Source organism: Phyllobates terribilis, unplaced genomic scaffold (genome assembly GCF_046119375.1).
Source record: "Phyllobates terribilis strain yellow unplaced genomic scaffold, ASM4611937v1 Scaffold_1__5_contigs__length_1240528914, whole genome shotgun sequence".
Classification (NCBI taxonomy): Eukaryota; Metazoa; Chordata; class Amphibia; order Anura; family Dendrobatidae; genus Phyllobates; species Phyllobates terribilis.
In genome coordinates this window covers 1134993933-1135016848 of record NW_027362761.1, presented here as the reverse complement: position 1 = coordinate 1135016848, position 22916 = coordinate 1134993933, and the positions used below count along the sequence as shown (strand labels likewise).

Here is a 22916-nt window from a genome sequence, read left to right as displayed (position 1 = left end):
ATAAAGCGAGATGTTTTGAAAAATTGCTCCCATTTTTCATTATTTGGATATTATTAATATGTTCGATTTCCACAATCCCACGACGTTTGCTTCTTGGCACTGCAATTTCAATGTTGAGCACTATAGCTGGCAGCACTTCGTAGGAAAGGGTCGGGGTTTTTTTACAGAGTAAAACGCCAACCTACAGCTTGGCTAGGGATTTTTACTACAGTGAGAATAAATTTTGTCAAACTTAGCCAAGACACATAAAAAGGCTGGAAACAAACATAAAAATACAAGTGATGGAGGTGATGGCATCCAAGTTGGCTTACAAGTCCAGCTTGATTCTATCATTACATGCCAATTCTCGTAGGTTAGCTCACGTTTGTCCTCATTTCCACATCTCTGTCTCCAAGGCATTCATCCAGCTCACTGTAGAACAGGAGAAGTGACATGTAGAGGAAGCCCAGGAGGAAGAAACTCAAGTTTTGAGAGTTTGCATCAAGCCAGCTTTCACTAGACGTCTTCCTAACCAGAGTCCATTACGCCTGGATTTCCTCTACAAGTCTCCGGCCGTGCGGTCACAAGGACCCCGGCTTAAAATGAGAGGTTTTGCTCTAGATCTGCCAGGAAAATGCTCTTGGCCACCGTTACACTTGCTTAATATTAGCCAGGATAAGACATATACTTATAACATCTCAAGACGTGACATAACAACGAGGATGTGCTCAAAGCCAGAGGAAAAAAAATTTTTAGAGGCCCAATATTAAAAAAAATCTAGTGTATAAATGCCTTCAAAAGGGAGCTCACTGAGCAGATTAAAAAAAATCAGGGTTCCACAAACCATTTTAAGACTCTTATAATATTACACAATATCAATCCCTTGATACTCCTGCGCCACTGCATCCCCACCTGTCTGTGTTTGACCGCTGCAGTCAATCGCTAGCCATAGAGGTGACCTGAGTGCTCACTACTGAGGAATAGTCAACCAGGCAAGACAGAGAAATAGGAAGGTGTTGGCATGGGAGTAAGAGGATTTATTAAGAGAGTGTTTTGTTCATTTTATGTGATTTTATTTTAATGGTTTTGGAAACCCCCTTTAAAGTGATACCCCCCCAAAGTGGTGCTGGTTGATGCTTCTACACATCCAATGTGATGACAAGAGGGCTTGATATGAATCAAATACGATCTCACAAAGAAAATGAAGGGGCAAAAGATAATTTCAAGACTCCACCATACAACTCTTGTGGCATTTGGTTTGTCTGGTTTGGGAAACCCATATACAAAGTACTCTATTAGGGGTTGAAAAACCACATGGCTGTTATCTTTCAGAACTGTGCCGCTCCTGTCTAAAGGTTGTGTCTGGTATTACAGCATAGCTACACTGATGTGAAAATGGCCATGCTGCAATACCATACACACAATAATGTGGCACCGTTTTGACGGAGAGAAAAAATAAAATCAGACATGGTTTATATAACTTGGGACAACCGTTTTATAATAAGTGGTCTCCAATTTAGGATTCTCATCTATCAGCCAGATTTGGGAATAATGAGAGGGTCTCTCACTCTGGAGGACTCGGCATGTCCTTACATTGCATAGACTGCTCATTAATTTTAATGAGAACCGTGTAATACGCCATTTCTCCAGTGGGAGTGCTGCAGAGGAATTAAACACTTATTGCTAGGTTTCCCGACAGGTTATCACTGATCGCTGTGATCAACCTTAAAACAAAAAAAAAAGTGATTGAGAACGATTTGTTGGGTGAAATATTAACGCTATATCTGCCGCTATAGGATAGGATATTTTCTTAAGCAGGTTTTCTTTGCCCCTTTTATAATCCTATGGTGCATTAAGAAATAAGACTCAGTAACAAGAATGGTTCGCAGTGTGGAGAAAGCCTGATTCGATATTTTTAACCTTTGCTGACAGCTGGGATTTGATTGATTTATATTGGTGGGAGCAGATTTGTTTTTTTTCCTGAAGGAACTGGCAATTGCCTACAGAATCTGTCTGATCGGTTATTATAACATTATTCATGTGCGGTTTCTCCCCATTTCTGCTCCTCTATAAATAACCTTTTTCGCTCTGACTAAACATGAAATTGCTGTTTTCTCATGTGCGCTGGATTCCTGGAGACATGAGCTACATCTTCCGAACATTGTGAGAATAAGAAGGCCATGTTTATCTTGTATCTCTCTGATCCGCCCAAGATTTTATCCCAGATAAGAGTTCTCTCAGCCTTCCGTGAAATATCCTGTAAAATGTCGGTTTCTGCTTTTCACCTAGTCATAAATACCAGATTTAATGGAGGTTAGCGCCACCTGTCACCCGATTAAGAAAAGCCGCCTGCGGGGGGTCAAATACCTTTCTTGCACATTACCTAAAGCCTGTGGCCATCAGGAAAATTACTATTTTTTTGTGTGCCTTATGTTTACAAGCAATGTAAAGATAAAACTTAAAAAAATAAAATATAATATATAAAATATTATTATTAATTATAGCGCCATTAATTCCATGGCGCTTTACATGTGAAAAAGGGATATACATAGCAAACAACAAGTACAATAATTTGAACAAAAACGCGTCACCGACTGGTACAGGAGGAGAATGTTTGTGCGCCCTCACAGGGTCCAATCTGCAAGAGATGGGTGAGGATACAGTAGATGAGGGTAGAGCTGGTCGTGCAGCGGTGTGGTGGAGCAAGGGGTTACTGCAGGTTGTAGGCTTGTCGGAAGAGGTGGGTCTTCAGGTTCTTTTAGGTTTCCATGGTAGGCGAGGGTCTGATATGTTGGGGTACAGAGTTCCAGAGTAGGGGGGATGCACGGGAGAAATCTTGAATGCGATTGTGGGAAGAGGAGATAAGAGGGGAGTAGAGCAGGAGATCTTGTGAGGATCGGAGGTTGCGTGCAGGTATGTACCGGGAGACAGGTTGTGAATGGCTTTGTATGTCAAGGTTAAGGTTTTGAACTGGAGTCTCTGAGCAATGTGGAGCCAGTCAAGGGATTGACAGAGAGGACAGGCTGGGGAATAGCGGGGGGACAAGTGGATTAGTCGGGCAGCAGGGTTTAGGATAGATTGGAGGGGAGCGAGAGTGTTAGAGGGGAGGCCACAGAGCAGGAGGTAGCAGTAGTCGAGGCGGGAGATGATGAGGGCATGCACTAGTGTTTTTGCAGATTCATGGTTGAGGAATGTGGGGATCCGGGAAATATTTTTGAGTTGGAGTCAGCAGGAAGTGGAAAGGGCTTTTATATGTGGTTTGAAGGAGCGATTAGAGTCAAGGGTTACCCCGAGGCAGCGAGCTTGCGGGGCTGGGGAGAGTGGACAACCATTGACTTTGATAGATAGGTCAGATGGGGGGGGGGGGGGGGGTTGAGTGAGATGGAGGAAAGATGATGAATTCTGTTTTATCCATATTAAGTTTTAGAAATCTAGCAGAGAAGAAAGATGAAATAGCGGACACACATTGTGGGATTCTGGTTAGTAAGGAGGTGATATCAGGTCCAGAGAGGTAGATCTGTGTGTCATCAGCATAGAGGCGATACTGAAATCCGTGAGAATATGAGCTATCTGAATCTGAAGGAGTAGATGGAGAAGAGCAGGGGTCCTAGAACTGAGTCTTGGGGGACACAGACAGAAAGGGGGCGAGACGAGGAGGTGGTGTGTGAGTGGGAGACACTGAATGTCCGGTCTGTTAGGTATGAGGAGATCCAAGATAGGGCCAAGTCTGTGATGCCAAGGGATGAGCGAGTCCGTAGTAAGAGGGAATGGTCTACTGTGTTGAAGGCAGATGACAGGTCCAGGAGGAGGAGGTCAGAGTAGTATTGCTCGGATTTGGCGGTTAGTAGGTCATTGGTGACCTTAGTAAGGGCAGTTTCAGTAGAATGGTGCCATCGGAAGCCACAATGTAAGCAGTCAAAGAGGTAGCAGGGGCAGAGGTGAGAGGACAGTTCAAGATGGACGTGTCGTTCCAGTAGTTTTGAGGCATAGGGGAGAAGTCATATGGGGCGATAGCTAGACAGAGAGGATGGGTCAAGGGAGGACTTTTTGAGGATGGGTGTGATCGAGGCACGTTTGAAGCATGAGGGGAACACACCAGTTGTTAGTGACAGGTTGAGAAGGTGGGTTAGGGTTGGGATGAGGTGTGACGGGATTGGGTCAAGTTCACAGATGGTGAGATGTGACTTGGGAGAGTGAAGAGGAAAGTTGATAGTCCGTGATGGCGGAGGAGCTGGTTTTGGAGGAGAGTTGAGTAGTTATGAGAAGGGGCTATGGAGGAAAAGCTTTGCCTTATGTTGTCAATTTTCTGATTGAAGAATGAGGCAAAGTTTTCAGCTGAGATGAGTGGAGAGGGAGGGGGAGCTGTTGGGCATAGGAGAGAATTGAAAGTACTAAATAGGGTTTAGGGTTGTGAGACAGGGATGATATGAGGGATGAGAAGTAGGTTTGTTTTGCTGCAGGGAGTGTGGACTTGAAAGTAGTGAAGGACTGTTTGAATGCGATGAAGTGCTCGTTGGAGTGGGACCTTTTCCATCTTCGCTCAGCAACCCCAAAAGCCTGTCTCAGTTCTTTAGTCAGGCTGGTGTGCCATGGTTGCCTGTTGATTGTGTGAGCTTTGGTATGTGTGAGGGGGGCGACAGATTCAAGAGCTACAGCTGTTGTGGTGTTATATAAAGAGGCAGCAGCATCTGCATAGTGTAAGGAATTTAGGTCTGTAAGAGGGAGAAGGGATTCAGAAAGTGAATGTAGGTCGAGGTGTTTGAGATTTCTGCAAGGGTGTGCACGTTTCTGGATGGGGGACTGTGGACCTGGAGAGGAGAGGGGAGTGAATGTGAGTATTTGCAGTCAGAAAGAGGGAGAGGCGAGTTAAGAGAGGTTGGATAGGGAAGAGAGGCAGGTGAAGATGAGGTCCAGTGTGTGGCCATCTTTGTGAATGGGGGCGGAAGACCATTGACCAAGGAGGAAGTGAGGGATAGAAGCTTAGAGACAGATGAGTGGGAAGTGTCAATGGGGATGTTGAAGTCACCCATGATGATAGTGGGGAAGTCAGCGGAAAGGAATTGAAGTAGCCAGGTGGTGAAGTGGTCTAAGAAGGTGGTGGCTGGCCATGGGGGGCGGTAAATGACAGCCAGTTGGAGGGGGAGTAGATGCGCACACAGTGCACCTCAAAAGAGGGGAGGGTAGCAGAGGGTGGCAGTGTATTGAGCTGAAGGAGCAGTTATCTGACAGGAGAAAACCAACTCCTCCACCATGCTTGCCGCTGGGGCGGGGGGTGTGGGAAAGGTGGAATCCACCATATTAAAGTGCAGCTGGAGAGGCTGTGTCAGAGGGGGTGAGCCAGGTTTCAGTGATGGCGAGGAAGAAAAGTTTGTTAGTAATGAAAAGATCATTGATGTAGGAAAATTTGTTGCAGACAGGACGAGCGTTCCATAGAGCTCCTGTTAGTGGGACTGGGCAGATGGGTATAAGGTTAGAAAGGTTGCGGAAATTTGTGATAGATTGAGGATGAGAGGTAGAAGAGACTGTGGGGAGGGCCGGGATTTGGAGAGATATCGCTGGCGGTGAGTATAATATAATATTATATAGTATTATAGTTTATTTTAGTATTGTATAATATTATATAGTGAGTATATACACACACTTTTTTTTTTTTTTTTTAAATCCTGTACAATCCCTTTAAATACAGGCATTCAGATTGGCCCGTGAGCCAGAGCCTGGAATTAAAGGGTTATTCCAATCTTCAAGATTTTTCGAACCCATTAAAAAAAAAATACAGCGCGTGGTCGCATACGCAGCCACCTCTACCACTCCAATTAGTGCACGGCAGGGTACCATTCTAAATATAGATAGTGTAATGCGAAGCTTGTAGGCCCCAATGCAAAATCTTCACCAGATCCCCAATCATCGCTGGTCCTGAACAGTAATTGTCTCCTCATATGGGCCAAAAGGATCTTCTTGGACCCTTAGGCTCCAGTTAAAAAACAAACTATAAAAGCTTTTATTATTTTGTGCCAGAATAATTAAGTGCGCTATTTTGATGAATTTGGCGCAAAAAGAAAAAAAAAAAAAAAGGAAAACCACAAGACAAGAAAAACAAACAAACAACGCAAATGATAAATGAGACCCCTTGAATTCAGGCTATGCAGTAATTTCTTCGTAGAAGTTGTGTTCTCTGTTTTGCAAACTCATCTCTGCTATTTCTGAGCTAGTTGTATGTAACTTGCACAGAATCTTCTGTCTGACGCCAAATGTTCCTGGAAATTACTATGCAAAGAATTAATAGTTATGTAATTGATTTGCATCACCGTCATCCTACCCTGGATTAAAGTAGAGGTAAAAATGTGCGTCCGCGGTACAGAGTCAACAGAAGTCTAGGAATGAGCTTGTTCTGGTAAATAGGAATACTCAAACTTCACACAAATCCAAAAGAAAAAAAGTAAGTGACCCCCAGCACACAAGCACAAGCCTTTTACCTGGGTATAGTTGGTAGGACCCCGTGTGCCACCTCACCAGATATTTCAACTCGCTCACAGAGAACCAGCCATCAGAATCCATGCCCACGTCAGCTGCTAGTCCCCATGGCCCCGGCAGGTACAGGCAATAAAATGGCACATGGTTCCTCGCTAATAGCTCCACGGTAAAGACAAATTCATTTCATTTTCCAGCTCTGCCGTACGAACAAATTGATTTTCCTCACCCCGCTTCCTTCCTCCATGGTTGGAAGAAGGAGTGAAAACCGATAGTGCCCTCAACAAAGCAGCATGGGAAGGCTACTGAATTATTTAATAAAGCGGACCTTTAGCCTGCCGCAGATAAAGAGGCCTCAATTATTAAAGCCACAGCCAGGCGCGACCAATAACAAGAGAAAAACTCATCGACCAACTTTATTCTTCTGTAATACTAGCACTACTGACAGGGAGAGGACTCAAGGCAGCTCCGAATAATTGCCATCACAACCCCGTATCTGCAATGCCAAGGATCCTGAACTGATGCAGCAGAGCGGAGCTTGTCATATGGTATTATATATCATTAATATATAACCCAAAAAAAATCTGAGTATAAAGAAGGGTAGTCCCATCCATTTCATTTATGGCACAGGATGAGACCCACCTCTACTATGCATTTATGACATTTCTTGAGAATATGTAGTAGATGGGAATATTTAAAGAGGATTCGTCATTTGCCATAAATATGTAATTTTTGTACTTTGTGTAAATGCCGCTGTTCTCCTGAATCCGGAGACTTTTTTCTTTTTTTCCTACGCCGCTCCGTTCCGGAGATACGGTCCTCTCTTCTCTGCACAGAAATCTAGTCCCGTTAGACAACTAGGTGTGGTCTTCAAGACAACACCCACAGAGTAGCGTTAAGGATCACGCCCACATGGCGGACAAGACTAGATTTATATACAGAGAAGATTGGGCCGTATCTCGGGAACGGAGAGTCACAGGAACAAAAGAAAAACAGCGCTGGATTCAGGAGAACAGCGGCATCTACATCAAGCAAAATAAATTATATATTTATTACAAATAACGGGTCTTTTTAAATGTTTACGCTGGCAGATTTAAAACAAGTATTGATATAACAACAAGTGGATCCGCAGTAGTTTAGAAATCCTTTTACATTGTTCAATGGGAACTCTACGGGGCTGAATGATGGATTATACGATCATTCGGCCCCCATATAGTGTGCAAACTGTTAGTAGCATATTATTAAAAGGATTGTCCACTAGTAGGATAACTCCGATCTAAACGTTTGGCGATGATAAAATAAAAAAGCTTATGCTCGCCTCCAGTGCCGTGTCAGCATTCACGGTCCCGGGGCTCTCGTGCGGATGTTGTGACACGTTAGCCCGGTGTCCAATCAGCGCTGGCGTCACTGTCTGCGCCTTCATACGGTTAAGTAATTAGCAGGAAATAAGCAGCAGCCGTAGCTCTCGCTTCCTGCTAATTGCTTACCGTATGAAGGCAGTTTTTTATTATCAGGGCCAAGTGTGGGGTATGAGAAGGGGTTGTCCAAGTAATGAAAAAAAAGGAACAAAGGAGTAAAACAAGTTTAAAAAAAAAAATTGATAAAAATGGCTAAAAAAATATTAAGTTATGCACTTTTTTTCCGCCTAGAAACAGCACCAAGTTCACTCAATGGCTTGGCACTCAAACGAGGCCTATAGACAAAAGTGTCGCCATTTCTGGGGGAAAATAAAAGAATAAAAAAGTAAACTTTTCTCTACCCGAATACAAGGCCTTTACATTTTCTATAATATAATGGATGTTAATCCCTTTGTTCTTGGTCTGTCTGGAATTAGCATCTTGCATCCCTCTGGGAACATACGAAATATTCAGAGGTTTTCTAGAAGTCACGGATGGACCAAGAATTGTAAATCTATGTCAATCTCCTTTTCCGGCATCTTAACCTTTACACCTCCAAACAAACAGACACTCTGCGAAACCCGACATCCAGAGCTAAAAAAACTCACCACAAACGACGGCAGTTTTACAAGAACTCCCAGTAAAGTCCTGAATCTGGACTGGAGCCATGTGCTTATGATGAAATATCATCTCCATAACACGGCAGATATTCCCAGCCATCCACTACAGGCTAGAGAATACAGAGCAGTCGCTGTAACCGCACCGCTGACTGACACTGGCTCTGCATTGTGGCCAGTTGTCAGTCAGGGCCGGGGCGCGGTTCCAGCAGCCACTCTGTATACTCAGAACGGTGACAGAACCGGCGCAGCCCCCCCACGACTGAATCCGAATGCTGGCGGGGAGAATATAGTTTATTTTCTCCCTGCTACATTCGGCTTCGTGCAGGCGCCAGGCATCATAATAACGCCGTTAACCTGCAAATTAACTGCATATCACCAGCTTAACAGTGTCATTTCAGGTGACCGGTTCCTTTTAAATGCAGGCTGGACACTGAGGATGTAGACTTGGACCTTGGAACAGTAGATCTGGAATCTCTGGCAAGATCCATGGCTCGGTAACTGACATTTTCATCCAGGAAAACCAAGACCTTTTGTGCAAAAACTGAACCATCAGGATTGCCCTTGCTCAATGTTCCCTAATCCGTTTTAGAACAGCTGGGACCAGCATTACAGGGAAAAGGCATATGCCAGGCCGAAATCCCATTTGCGCAGGAAGGAATCCACTGCTTGCTGCAATTTTCTGGGATCCAGTGAACATAATTTTCTCACCTTTCTGTTCTGTCTGAAATAAGATCTATGCCTGGAAGCCTCCATAGGTCCACCATCTGCTTGAAAACTCTCAGATTCTGGGTCCACTCCCACGTTTCAATTGGATGCGGCTCAAAAAGTCTTCTTGAAATGCTCTTTGCCCTTTATGTGAGACACTGTTAAAGATAAGAGGTGAGACTCCGCCATTGAAAGATCTGATCAAACAGTGTCATTATGGATCTGGAGCTAGTTCCCCCTGATGGTTTATGTAAGCTACAGTTACCCTGTTGTCTGACAAGACCTTTGTGTGGTGACCTCATATAGATGACAGGATCTTTCTTAGAAACTGCCTTACTGCCAAGAGCCTCTTTAGGTTGGAGGGATCAGATCTTTCTTCCCTCGTCCATCAGCCTTAGCCCTGGAGATCTCCCATATGTGTCCTCCATCCTTGAGGGCTTGCATCTGTAGCAATAACCCACGATATTCGATTAATCCAAGGAACTCCTCTGTATAGATTTTTTGTCTTCAACCTCTGTTGAAGAAAGAGTACGTTTTCCAACTAACGTCAAACCATGTTTGATTGCCAGAATCTCCCATTGCAACACACGGGTGTTTATCTGTGACCATGCCACTTCTGGAATGCAGGAGGTTAGAGTTCCTAACCACGACATTGCCTTCCTTTCAGTTGTGGCCAGACTGTTTATTAATTTTGACACTTGGCAGCACACCTTCTCCCTTGGGAGATAACGACTGATTCACTGAGACTAAGAGAAGACCAGGAACACCTGAACTCTTAGGTTCCAATCTTCATTTTTTTTTTTTTCTTTAAATTGAGTTGCCAACCTAACCTTGTCATGGTTGCCCTTAAGGCTGTGTGCCCATGATGCGTTTTTGGTGCGTATTTGCAGCGCGTAAAAGCTCCAGAAACGCATTGCATACCTTATCCCGTGACTTCCTATGACATTCAGCAAGTTCTGTGCACATGGTCAGGATTTTTTCTGCGCAGATTTTACTTGCAGAAAAAATACGGACATGACCAATTCTTGTGCGTTTCTGCCTATACAATGCATTGGAAAAACGCGTCAAATACGCATGAAAAAAACGCATGCGTTTTCCTGCCAAGGAGATGCAGAAATGCTCAGGAAAATTTCTGCTTCATTTCTGCATCGTGGGCACTAGGCCCAACTCTGACAACGGAGTTCTGCAGAGCTCAACTGATATGCCCCCTATCAGGAAATAGTTGAGGTAAGGTATCAACTATCAACAATTCTTCTTTCTTTCATAGGAGAGTTGCAATTTCTGCTATAATCTTCATAAAGACTTGATGGCCCATTGACAACCGAAGGGAAGGGACCGAAACTGAAAACCCGAGTCTCGGGAACTTTCGGTGTTCCATGTGAATTGGCAAGTGATAGTACACGTCCTTTAAATCCTAGACTACCATATAGCAATCTGGAACCAGAAGTTTTATAGCCGATCTTATAGACTCCATTTTAAAATGATCTAACCCTCAAGAATCTGTTCACTTTCTTCAGGTTGTAGCAAAGCCAGGAAGGACTGGGTTAAATCCTAGCTTTTAAAGCCTAGGTTTTGATTAGGGGCACCTGGGGAGCTCTGCACATGATCAGGCTAGGTGTTCACCTAAGTCAGACTACTGGAAAGCAGAGCAGACCGGATTGTGTCTTGGAGCCAAACAGAGAGACAGGCCAGTGACTCTCCCTGAACAGAGTCTGCAGAGGGCCGTGAGCAAAGAATCACAAGTATCAGTGGTTGGTATGGACGATAGCTGTTTGCTTAGTTAGTGCCTGGACAAAGATAGGGATTTTTGTTTAGGATTTTTTTTTTTCCTGACACATTGCAACCTGTGGAAAGCAACAAAACTTTGGACCAAACCCGCATTGGTGTAAATGCTACCCAATGCCTTCCTACTTTTGAGAGTGAATCCCTACAATGTTTATTATTGACCTGAAGGTTGCATCCGGTACTAGACAAAGGGGAGAGTAGAGTCACTCTCTTTCTTGTCCTGGACCTTTAGGAGGACCAATTCCTCTTACAAGATGGAAATACTAAATTAGTTAAGCCATTTTAAATTGTCACCTGCTTTTCCCAAGATATCATCAAATACTGGTCCAACAGATATTCTCCAAAACAGGGAATGGAACCAAGTCTAGACGTTGACTGAAATTCCCCAGGCTAGCTTTCCAACCAGTTGCTAACCGCACAGAGTCAGTGGAGCATCATAGTAATAGCAGCTAAGATATTTTCCTCTACTGTTTTAGTTGGCCTTTCAACCAGTCCAGAAATATCATCAGAGACCTGGCTGTACAAGTTTCTGAAATGGCTGGTTTAAAAGAACCTACAGAGGATTTCCAAGCGCTCTTCTCGAGACTATCCACCTCCCCATCAAGAGGGCTTTTTAGAGATTGCATATTGTCAAAGGGTAACATTGCCTGTCTGGATGCTTTTGAAATGGTCATATCAATTTTTAGGAGACTTGTCCAATATAGCTGATGAATCCTCCTCAAGGGAACATTTGCACTATGAGGATAGGGGTATGCACTATGAGGATAGGGGTAACAAACCCTTCCTGTCAGGGTTTTTTTTTTTTTCACTCCCTTTTGAGGAGGGAAAGAACTATCATTTACAGGAAGGGTTCGCCGCTGCCACAGATAGTCTTCTCTATATAAGACTGACATGACCTCTTTTTGCGTTAACGGAACCAGGGAATCCCAGGCTGGTACTCGCCCCGCCTCAAACTGCAATCTGAAAAGGGCAGACCAATCAGTTTAGAATGACCGTTGACCACCTGAATTTGGTAACCTTGCCTTGCACAGCAAACCCTCCCTGAAATTGGTTTTTGTTACACATTTCCTAGATTTTCCTTATAAGGAAAATAACAAAAAAAAAGCAATTACGAAGTGTATATTCACAGATGTCACTTACCACTCGGAAGCCGTTTAGGTACCAGGCTATGAGGAGGAATCATCTCCGAATGATCTTTGGAGGCTGTGGACTTGTCCATGCTGCTGGCACAATCTTTCCTTGTGCTGCTGCTGGTTGCTGCAGAGGAGGGTCTTCACAGGCTGTCACCTAGCCACAGATTTCATCCAGCAGTCAATGCCCCACCAACACTGAGCTGCCATTCGAATTTGGCGCCTCCCCTGGCATACCCTGGAAGTGGGTCCATCCCTTCCGGTTCTCCTGACATCACTGGCATGCTAGTCATTAGGGCGCGCTTTCACAGACCTGCACTTGCGCAGGTCCAGAAAAACGCGGTGGCCGGCAGACACATACGTTTACTATGCTGCCGCCATCCAGTGTCCGCTCATCAACTTATTTCCCTTTGGAACCACTGTGGCACCTCCAGGATCCACCAGATCCGGCTACAGCAGTGCCGTACCGCTACCCAGGTGACCAGGCAGGGTCTGGGTAAGTCTTCATCTGCCACGACGATCATTTCCCTAGACAACTCCAGGATGTAGGTTACCTCTCCAAGGACAGAAAACCAACTGATGTGGTGGAGAAGGGCCGCCCATTCATCTGTATGTTTCCTGCCCTTGAAGGGCGATCCCCTCTCTCCAGTGGTGCCGTCATGAGTGATAGTAAAAAAATGGTAGTAAAGGATTAGTGATGAGAGAGTATGTTCGGTTAACCCTTTCACCGAGTATACTTGGCCGAGCACCGAGTATTTATAGCGTGCTCGGGCTTTAAAGTTTTCGTCGCTCCGTAAACATGATTTGCAACGGTTTGACAGATTTAATACATGTGAGGAGTGCTGGAAAAACAGGCATTCCTCACATGTATTAAACCTGTCAAACAGTCACAAATCATGTTCACGGAGCGAGGAAAACTTAAAGCCCGAGCACGCTATAAATACTCGGTTCTCGCCTGAGTATACTCGACGAAAGAGTTAACAGAACATACTCGCTCATCACTATAAAGGATATATTTATGCTGGTTTTGGTACAACCTAATGTGGTCAACAAATATGGAGCTAACCATACACAGACTAACTTTATCGATATCGATAGGATTGTCCGACAGTCTAATGTGAATTTGGGCCCCCTGATAGATAATTGTTGGGCAAGGCAAAGATCTACAATGTCCGATTTCAGACTGTCGATCCTTTTGTTCTCCCTGAAAAAAAAAGCTACCGCCAGAGGAGTCTGGAAGAGTCATCAATAGGGGAATTGGGCGAGATAGAGGACTGACTGCTGGATCATCTAAAGTATATGGCTGGGCTCTGATCGAGACTTCATAATTTTGAGCCGACTGGACAAGAAGATCCCCGATCATCTTGTAGAACTTGATCAGGTCTCTTTACATGAGACCACGACTGGAAAAAAATCCTCTGCGATTTCACAGTAATGACTGTAACTTCATCTCTTACTGCCTAAAGGACCATGTAAATCAATAAGTCATTAACCAAGTCTAATAAAAGTCTACCTCAGCAAAGCTCCATGTGTGTCCTCACCACAGGTCACCATGCCGAGGTCAACTATGCCCAATACAACAACATTATTGTACTTTATGGGGGTCTGCAGAGGCAACGAGAGCCATCTAGCCAAAAAAAAAATAAAATTCTGTGAAAGTGGACTAAAATGAGGGTAGAGGTATCAACTGGCAAAACTGGGGCGATACCAGTCTGAGAATGACCTCCATAAAAGACAAACTATTTAAAAAGGTTGTCTGGTTCAGAAAACCAATGTTCATTTCTTGTATTGTAATCTGACATTGAGCGTTAATAGAATCCCTTGTTACAATTATCTAGAGCAGAGAAGGGTCTACAAAGAACTCTTATTTGGGCGGACCACACATTATTTGGACAGCAAAGGGCTCCACGTCAAGTTTTATTTCACCTGCGGGGGAGCTGTAGAGGAATTACACACTTGATTCCAGGTATCTCTACAGATTACAGGTGATCACTAAAGGTCCAAGCAATGGTAGACCCTCCTCCTATCCTAATTTAGGTGCCCCTTTAAACAAAAAAAAGGGTTGTCAGAAACGGACAATATCATTTGCTAAGGTGATGACAACTTTGAGGGCCCGATCTAGTGTGCATGGGGACCTCCCAACTCTCGCCTGAATTTTAGCGCTCGAATGTGCTCATCTTCCTGCAGATCAGTTGCTGTCTGGAGTCTGGCAGTAACTTTCTCAGAGAACACAGAAGTGGCTCAGTCGATCGTTTCGGTGGATGAAGGAGTCTGGAGAGATGGTTGTCAGCTGAACAGTTGACGGGTATGGGGGCCTGTCCAAGACAACATAGACCACACCACTTCTCCGATCAATCTGCTTCAACGGTGGAGAAAGGCTCAGGTGCAGAGATATAGACACAAATAAATTGACCTTTACTGGTTTTTCAATTGTGGGAGCAGTAGTCTGTCACCCCCAAAATGGATTATAAGTGATATAGGGGACTTCGTCCATATAAGAATCGAATTAGCATTGTACTGGTATAGAGCCTGAGAAAATAATTTGTATGCAAATGAGGGGCTTCAGTTCACCCTTGGCGTGACCGAGAGCTCGGTGCGTCATTACGCGCCCTCATATTTGTTGGGGCTTCCTTTGCTTCTGATTGACATAGCTCACTTTCCAGAGAGAGTGCTGCCTAAACTCAGCCTGCAGGTGTACATGTGCGCACCGACACTGCCTGTTCCCAGCCGCGTGTGCTCATGGTGGCTGGTTGTTGTCTCTTTCCTGGCTCCTCCACGCTGACACCGCTTGCTACGTGGATACACCTGGAAGTTTAACGAGTGGCATCAGTAGAGAGGAGCAAGGGAAGAGCACACAGGCAGGGGCAGGCAGGGGCAGGCAGTGTCGGTGCGCACACATGGGTGTGCCTGAGTTTAGGCAGCGCTCTCTCTGGGAAGCGAGCGTTATCAACCACAAGCGAAGGAAGCCCCCAACATACAAAATGAGGGGGTGTAACACCAAGAGTGCACCAAAGCCCCCTCATTTTATACAAATGTATTTATTTTATTTTCTCAGCCAATGTACCAGTAACAAGTACAGCGCCAAGATGTTATAGGAGCCATTATATCACTGTATAGCTCGCTTTAAAATCCATTTGGGGGGGGGGGGGGGGGTGACAGACTTTTACTACATCATTCAAGACTTGTATGCTTTTCTTTGAAACAGCCCATAGGTTGTGTATAGTATTGCAGCAGCAGCTTCAATGAATATATTGGGACTAAGCTGCAATACCAGACACAAGCTAAGGCCAAGAGTGGCGCTGTTTCTGGAATTTTGTGCATTTTTCAAGTTTACCGTTATCATAGATAATAGGGAGTCGAGCAAAAAAAAATGTTATGACTTGATAATTATTTTGCTCATAATGCAACATGTTGATTGACAGAAAACTCTCTCTCTTACTCACCCCTATCACTTTGTAAACCTCGGCCGGAATCCTGTGCTGCGTTCTGGGAATTCATTATCGGTCACAGATTTCATAGAATATCAGCAGAACAGAGAAGTCGTGTGTTCAAGAACTGATATAACCCCGGAAAAACGTGTGATGGTCAGGACACAACTATGCTGATAACAAGATGACATTCTCCATCCAGTCCACAATATCAACTCGCAGAACCAGGCGGTGCACACATCAGAACGTAGAAATGGGAAAAATAATCATATTACAAGTACTTTGTACTCCACCAGCACTTTACTCCAGGGCAACGCCACCAGCATTTGTCTATGACGGGGTCCCCAGACGTGAAGGGGACTGTAGGAACAGGGAATGGTCAGCCATTCACACGCTAAGGGTATGTTCACACAAAAGTATTTTGACTTTAATTTTTGTGGCAGAAAAATCCAAATTTAAAAGAGGCTGTCCAGGTTTGGGGTACAAGTCTGTAGTTACTTTATGTGACTGCAGACTTGTGAGTGCTCACAGCACACAGTGTGCGCACTGTCAGGATTCTCTGGTGCCGAAAGTATGTGATGTCCATACCTGTGGTCAAGTGCCGACTGAACGTGCGCAACCTCACTCTATACAAGTGTATTGAGTGAGATTGTAAAAGTCTAGTCGGAATGTGGCCGGAAGTATGCAAATCACATTGTTGTGGTCAAATGACCGCCTGCTCCACCGGCACCGGAGAATCCTGACAGCGTGCACTGTGCGGATTCACAAATGAGTGTCACAGAGTGACTGCAGACTTGAGCGCCCCAAGCCTGGACAACCCCTTTATCAGAAAAAAAGCTAAAATTGTGTCACTCTTTGTGGTTTGTTTTATTTCATGCGGTTTTTATAAATATGAAAAAGGATCAGAAACTCTCCAAATCTCAAAAAACTTGGAGGTTCTGCTCAGTTTCTGCTCCAAAAACACTACAAAAAGATTGTGTGCACATTGCCAAATGGGGGGATTATTTCTGCTTCAATTGATTCAGAGCTTTTGAGGGTCTTTTTCCACATCACTATGTGCACTACTCAAGTGGTTTCCCATTGAAATGAACAATAAGAGTATTTGCAGTGATTTATCATGTGGATTTTAGAATCTGCTCCAAAATCCATATCCAAAACAAAAAAAAAAAAAAAAAGTGTGTATGGGAATAAGAGTCCTTCTCGATAGATGAATATGTAGTGGATTTACTGCGAGTTACAATACTAGCACGGCACGTCAAATTATAAGTAGTCTCATGAAATCTGCAGCATGTTATGATGGGGACGTCACCATTTGCAATACAAAAGGTAAAATGTCCAGCTTAAAGAGAACATGTCACCAGGTCCAACGTGTCCAGTTTTTGCTCTTTTATTCCAGACGTTCCTTAGAGTATTCCAATTTTAATTTTTTATTCTTTTTTTTTTAAATCCGCCATACAGTTCATGAGAGAATGGACTTTTTATTTAGTGCTCATTTTTATGATCTTTCCATGGGGGCGCGGCTCACAGGATTCCTCAGGGGCGTGTTTTAGAGTAATGCAGAGCACCTATAGACACGCCCCTGAGGAATCCTATGAGTCACGCCCCCTTAGAAAAGACCATAAAAAATAGCAAGAAATAAAAAGGCTCATCTCTCTTTGGTAATGTATGGCGAATATAAAAAAAAAAAAAAAAAAACCAGAAAACTCAGACGAGGAGAAGGAATAAAAAGCAGGAAAACTGGACACTTGACCTGGTGACCGATCCTCTTTAACTGCACTATGTCTGCAGCAGTATCTACTGTTACATATTTTTGGGAAGTGACAATGCCTTGTGTACCTGTACCCTAATAGTTCCAATATGATCAGTAAGAGTCATCATATCTGGCCAATGATATACAAGAACCAAAACACCTAATAAAATAAAGTCTATTCTGATTTTAAAAAAAAGGGAAAAAAAAAAAAACTCTCTTGACTGAAGAAATGTTGATTAGTGCTGATTATAAAGTACTAAGAGTATGATCCGCTAATCAACGCGGGAAAATAAAAAAATGTATAAATTATCCGTTTTATGCGGCAAAACATCTGCCACCATTTCTAAGCAAATGTATGCAAAAAGTGTCTGAATTTGTAAAATGAATAAAACAGATGCACGGCTTTAAAATCATAATATATTATCATGCGATCATAAAATGGGATTAGAAGTGGTGATCTGATTGGGTTTGGATAAATTTATATATTCGATATAATGTGACTGTGCACCTCGGCGCTGGGGACGGGGGAGGGTGACTTCATCAGGAGTTGCAACTGGAAAACACCGTCGGATCCTTTATCGGTAGTAACTCAGTGCAAACTCTGTTTTAAGCATTAGCCTTTTGTTTCTGGGTCAGAAAGTAGCTCATTCAGCCCCCCCACCGCCCCATACAAGTGCACCCTCTGTTTGATCAAGCATGCATGGCTTCTCTATGGTGGGAGTGGAGCAAGTTCGGTCATACACCTCCGGCGGCAGCTGATCTCCAGTGAGATCAAAAGGTTCGGGTGTCCAATTGAACAGGTCTGAATCTTTTCCCCTCCGAGAAAATCAAACAAACCCATGTTAATTTAAGATCACTTAAATGCATGAATTTGGGACTAATAATAAATTTTTGCAATGGAGCTTGATTCAAATTTTTGCACCATTTTTTCTCCCCAGGTTCTTGGTTTCCCTGCACATTCAACTTTGATGTGGTCAGTGGTCATCAATCAGCTGAGAGGAGCTCAGAAAGACGGATAAAAGTTAAAATAAAGAGTAAAAGCTGACGGACGGCTTTCCAGTTGACTCATTCTGCAGCCAGCAATAAACAGTGCAACACAGAGGCTAAAGGAGGAAAACGGTGCAAAATGTTTAACGAAAAGCAAAAACTATTTTTAGCCAAACAAAAGTCCCTAAAAAGATGAACAGTTTAGGCTCGTTACCCATTTTTACCAGGGTGCAGAAACTTGTCCCAGCCAGAACGTCTAATAAGCCTCCTAAGGAGAAGACCGATGTCGTCCAATTCTGCCCGTAAATCGACGGCTCGGGGGTCTGGCAACAAAGGGGAGGAGACATGGTGGCACATCCCGTCTATACTCTGACAAATCTAGGATCCTCTGCAATCTTAAAGGGCCAGTAATCCTACAACTGGCATCTTTCATGCCAATATTCCCAAAGATATAAAAAAATGTAATCCTGAGGAGTGGTAATCCTTGAAAAAAAAAAAAAAAAATACAGTAAAACTTATTATTTCTACTGGTATTGGCAGCCTGCAATGGCTGATAACAGGGAACAACCGATTAAAGGGGTTATCCACCTTTGGGGTGTAAATGATCTCACTAATGGATTCTCAGTTAACTCATCCAGCATGATGCAGAAACTACAGAATGCTAAAAATTGTTAATAAAACCCTATTGCAAAAATAATTTTTCAGGTTCAAATACATGCATTTAAATTGGAATATAAAAAAAAAAAAAATCCCCAAAAGGTGAGCAACCCCTTTAAATTCAGAGAATATAGGCAAAAAAAGGTTTCTGCAAATAAAGTTTGTATGATGAAAAAAATTGAGCGATATTCACAAAATGATCTATATCAATTCCTCTGCTTGCTGTCATTCAACGGAAACCTACATTGATCCAGGGAATAAAAGGCTTGTCCTGGTCAAGTGACGGACGCACAGGGGCGCGGGCGTGCGGTAATGAGCCCTCCGCCTCTCCAAGTAAACAAGGAATGACAGCAAGGAGAGATCTAAAAAAAATAAATAAAAATATTACAGGAAATATTAGAAAATTGTAACTTTTCATTAAAGAATGGGTAAGCTTTATTTGCCGAAAATGTAATACACCTTGGCCAACACCATTACTTTATTTTGGACATGGTATCGGTCCAGGGTCACACTTTTATAAAATTTGGATTCTAAAGGGGAGGGGGGAAAAAAAGGGTTAATATGTAAATAATATTAACTTCTCACATTTTTAGTGGTTTTAGAAACATGGCCGGATCCACCACACAACAGATACCTACAGCGCCCGACACACAAGGGTCCTATTTCCAGGGTGGCATCTCTCATGTTGATAGGAAAAATATTGCACTACAGAAACTTACTGGATGAACCCGTACTGAATCTTGGCACGATCCGACACTTATTATGGAGAATACACATTTTATTTGGTTACACTGGGAATAAATGTTACTGATATACAGTATATTTATATTGGGATGCAGATATGATATAATTTATATCTATAAATTAAAATATTTAATATATATATATATATATATATATATATATATATATATATATATATATATATATATATAAAAAGTTAAAAATGTATAGAATGCCGCTTTATCTCAAAAACTCTGACTTTTTAGAAAATGACATGTTGTATTATTTTCTAGTTTAGCTCACCATCCACGTACCAAAAACCACATTCCTACCGGATTTACATTACGACAGATCTGGTTACTTAAATTAATGCCATATTTTTTGTTTGTTTTTTAACAAATATAACTTTTGATTTCAAAGGTTTTTCTTTGTTTTCACCCCAAAAACTGAAAGCAATCAAGCAAAAAAAAAAAAAAAAAATCAGGAAAGTGAATTGCACATACTTTGGGTAGGGAATAGGCGTCTCCTCCTCACCCATAAAATAATCCCCCCCCAAAACAATCAGAGTGCAAAACAGCCTTCTGCATTAACCATTCACTTGCCAAACAAACAGAGGAGCCATAGAGCAGGGGGGGGGGGATTTATGGAGTTAATCCAGGCACAATAGGCAGCCCAGCTGATGACTGCAGACAATAGACAACTCTGCAAGGAAAAGTGTCTGACAAGCTGCCTGTCCCCACACGCAGAGGATTGCGCTGGAGGCTATGGGCTGAAGACAAGGCGTCCCCATGGTAGTAAGAACCCAACTTACTCCACTTGTCTGCAGTAAACGATCACATGGCAGAGACATGTCAGCCTACCCGTTCCAACCTGTCCACCTCGCTGCAAACATAGGCGAGGACGACGAGCGCTCCATCACCTGGCACCCAGCGACAGATACACTCAGCACTTGTCAGAATAATGGGATGTGAAGGAGCAACTTAAAAAAAAAAAACCACCAGATCTAGCATGTACATGGGAAAACAAAATCAGCTCTGCTACATCGGTCCATTTAATTCTATGCAAAATAATTCTCTTAAATAAGCAGAAATTGGTCTTACCTCCATCGGAGACTGTGGCGGCCTGCGGGAAAAAAGAGAGAGACATGAATGGATGCAAAAACGCATTACAACATCCCCTCCAAAAAAAAGTGAAAAGTTAAAAAAAAAAATAATTTAATTAAAATATAGAATTTAAAATGGTGAATATCTGTCAAGTCCGGAACGCAGGATAGATAATGATACAGTCCCGGCTTAACACATCCATCTGAATTGCAGCTTTGCTCCACCCTCCTGCCAGAAACAACCGAGAGACTAACTCCTCCTTGGATCATCAGAATTTCAGCCCCATCAGACACACGCAGTTTATTGAAAAACAAAAAAAAATGCTGGTTTTGCATAAAACATAAAAAAACACTAATCAGGGCCGGGATAAAAATACTTTGGGATGATTTGCATTCAGCAGATATTCTGTAGCGGGAACGGTCGTGCAGGTCCTTCCATAGCATAATGTACAGCAGTATGGCGGCACAACACAATGACATATGGATCCAGAGAGTCTGCATGTGCGGCAATGCTGTCTGATATCAACGGGGTTGCATAGAATTAGAAAAATCTTCCAAAAACAGAGCCCCTCCTGTCGACTAGTTGCTTGAGGCATTACATCCCAGCTCCATGAAAAGGAAATTTGTTATCACAAAATGACTGCTCAAACCAAGCACAGACGCTCAGTGCACCCTTGGTGTAGCCAAACAGCGCAGTGCTCCTTCCTGCCTACTTGTTTTCCATCCATCTCCACCGCTCCTCTTCCTTTTTTGATTGACAATTTTGGGTTTATAAACCCAGAGAAGGGCAGAGATAGATGGAAAACAAGTAGGTGGGAAGGTGCACTTGGCCACACCAAGGGTGCAATGAACCATTTGGCCACACCAAGGGTGCACTGAGTGTCTGTGCTTCGTCTGAGCAGTTATTTTGTGATAACAGATTCCCTTTAAATTAAACCGAGATGCAATGGCTCGAACAGCCTGTCGACAGGAGGGACACTGTTTTTGGAAGAGAGCAGCCAGGTTTTTCTAATTTTCTAATTGGGTTACATACCAAATACAGATATCACTTACAGTAAACAAACTAACAATGATAGAACGGTATGGGGGGGGGGGGGGGGGGGGGAGAGAGAACCCTGCCCTTGAGGGCTTACATTCTACAGGAATGGGGCGAAGACAGTAAGTTGAGGGGTTGCAGTAGCTCCGGTGTTGTTGGGGGTGGCAGCAGGCAAGGTCATGGCAGGCTGTAAGCTTGTTTGAAGAGATGGGTTTTCAGGTTCCGTCTGAAGGATCCAGGTGTGGTGGATAATCGGACGTGTTGAGGCACAGAATTCCATAGGACGGGGGATATTCGGGAGAAATCTTGGAGGCGATTGCATGAGGAACGAATAAGTGTGGAGAGAAGGAGGTCTTGGGAGGACCGGAGGTTACATGAAGGAATATATCGGGAGATTAGTTCAGAGATGTACGGAGGAGAGAGGTTATGGAGGGCTTTGTAGGTCAGTGTTAGTAGTTTGAACTGGATACGCTGGGGGAATGGGAGCCAGTGAAGGGATTTGCAAAGGGGGGTAGCAGAGGAGTAGCGAGGCGAGAGATGAACAAGTCGTGCAGCAGAGTTGAGGATGGACTGGAGGGGTGCGAGAGTGTTAGCAGGTAGGCTACAGAGGAGGATGTTGCAATAGTCGAGGCGGGAGATGATGAGGGCATGCACAAGCAGTTTAGTAGATGGAGGAAAGGACGGATTCTGGAAATATTTTTGAGCTGGAGGCGACAGGAGGTGGCGAGAGCTTGGATGTGGGGTTTGAAGGACAGGGCAGAGTCAAGGGTTACTCCGAGGCAGCGGATTGTCGGTAAAGCGGAAACAGTGATGTCATTTATTGTAATAGAAAGATCAGGTGGGAAAGATATGCGAGATGGGGAAAAGATGATGAGTTCAGTTTTGTCCACATTGAGCTTGAGGAAGCGAGAGGATAAGGAGGAAGATATGGCTGCTAGACATGCTGGGATTCTGGACAGCAGAGGTGACATCTGGGCCAGAGAGGTAGATCTGGGTGTCATCAGCGTATAGATGGTACTGGAAGCCATGGGATTTTATGAGCTGTCCCAGGCTAAGGGTATAGATTGAGAAGAGTAGGGGGTCCTAGGACAGAGCCTTGAGGGACTCCAACAGAGAGGGGGCGGGGTGAGGAGGTAGTGTGGGAGTGGG

The 22916-nt window shown here is 43.7% G+C and overlaps 1 protein-coding gene across 4 annotated transcripts in view; it reads right to left on the bottom strand.

Moving 5' to 3' along the window:
* The window catches only part of RGS12 (regulator of G protein signaling 12), a 169659-nt gene that overhangs the window by 53714 nt on the left and 93029 nt on the right, over positions 1-22916 (bottom strand). For all 4 annotated transcript variants that reach the window (XM_073647582.1, XM_073647576.1, XM_073647590.1 and 1 more), the window contains one exon: positions 20730-20751. In XM_073647582.1, the coding sequence (XP_073503683.1) occupies positions 20730-20751 (22 nt within the window). The remainder of the gene's footprint in view (positions 1-20729; positions 20752-22916) is intronic.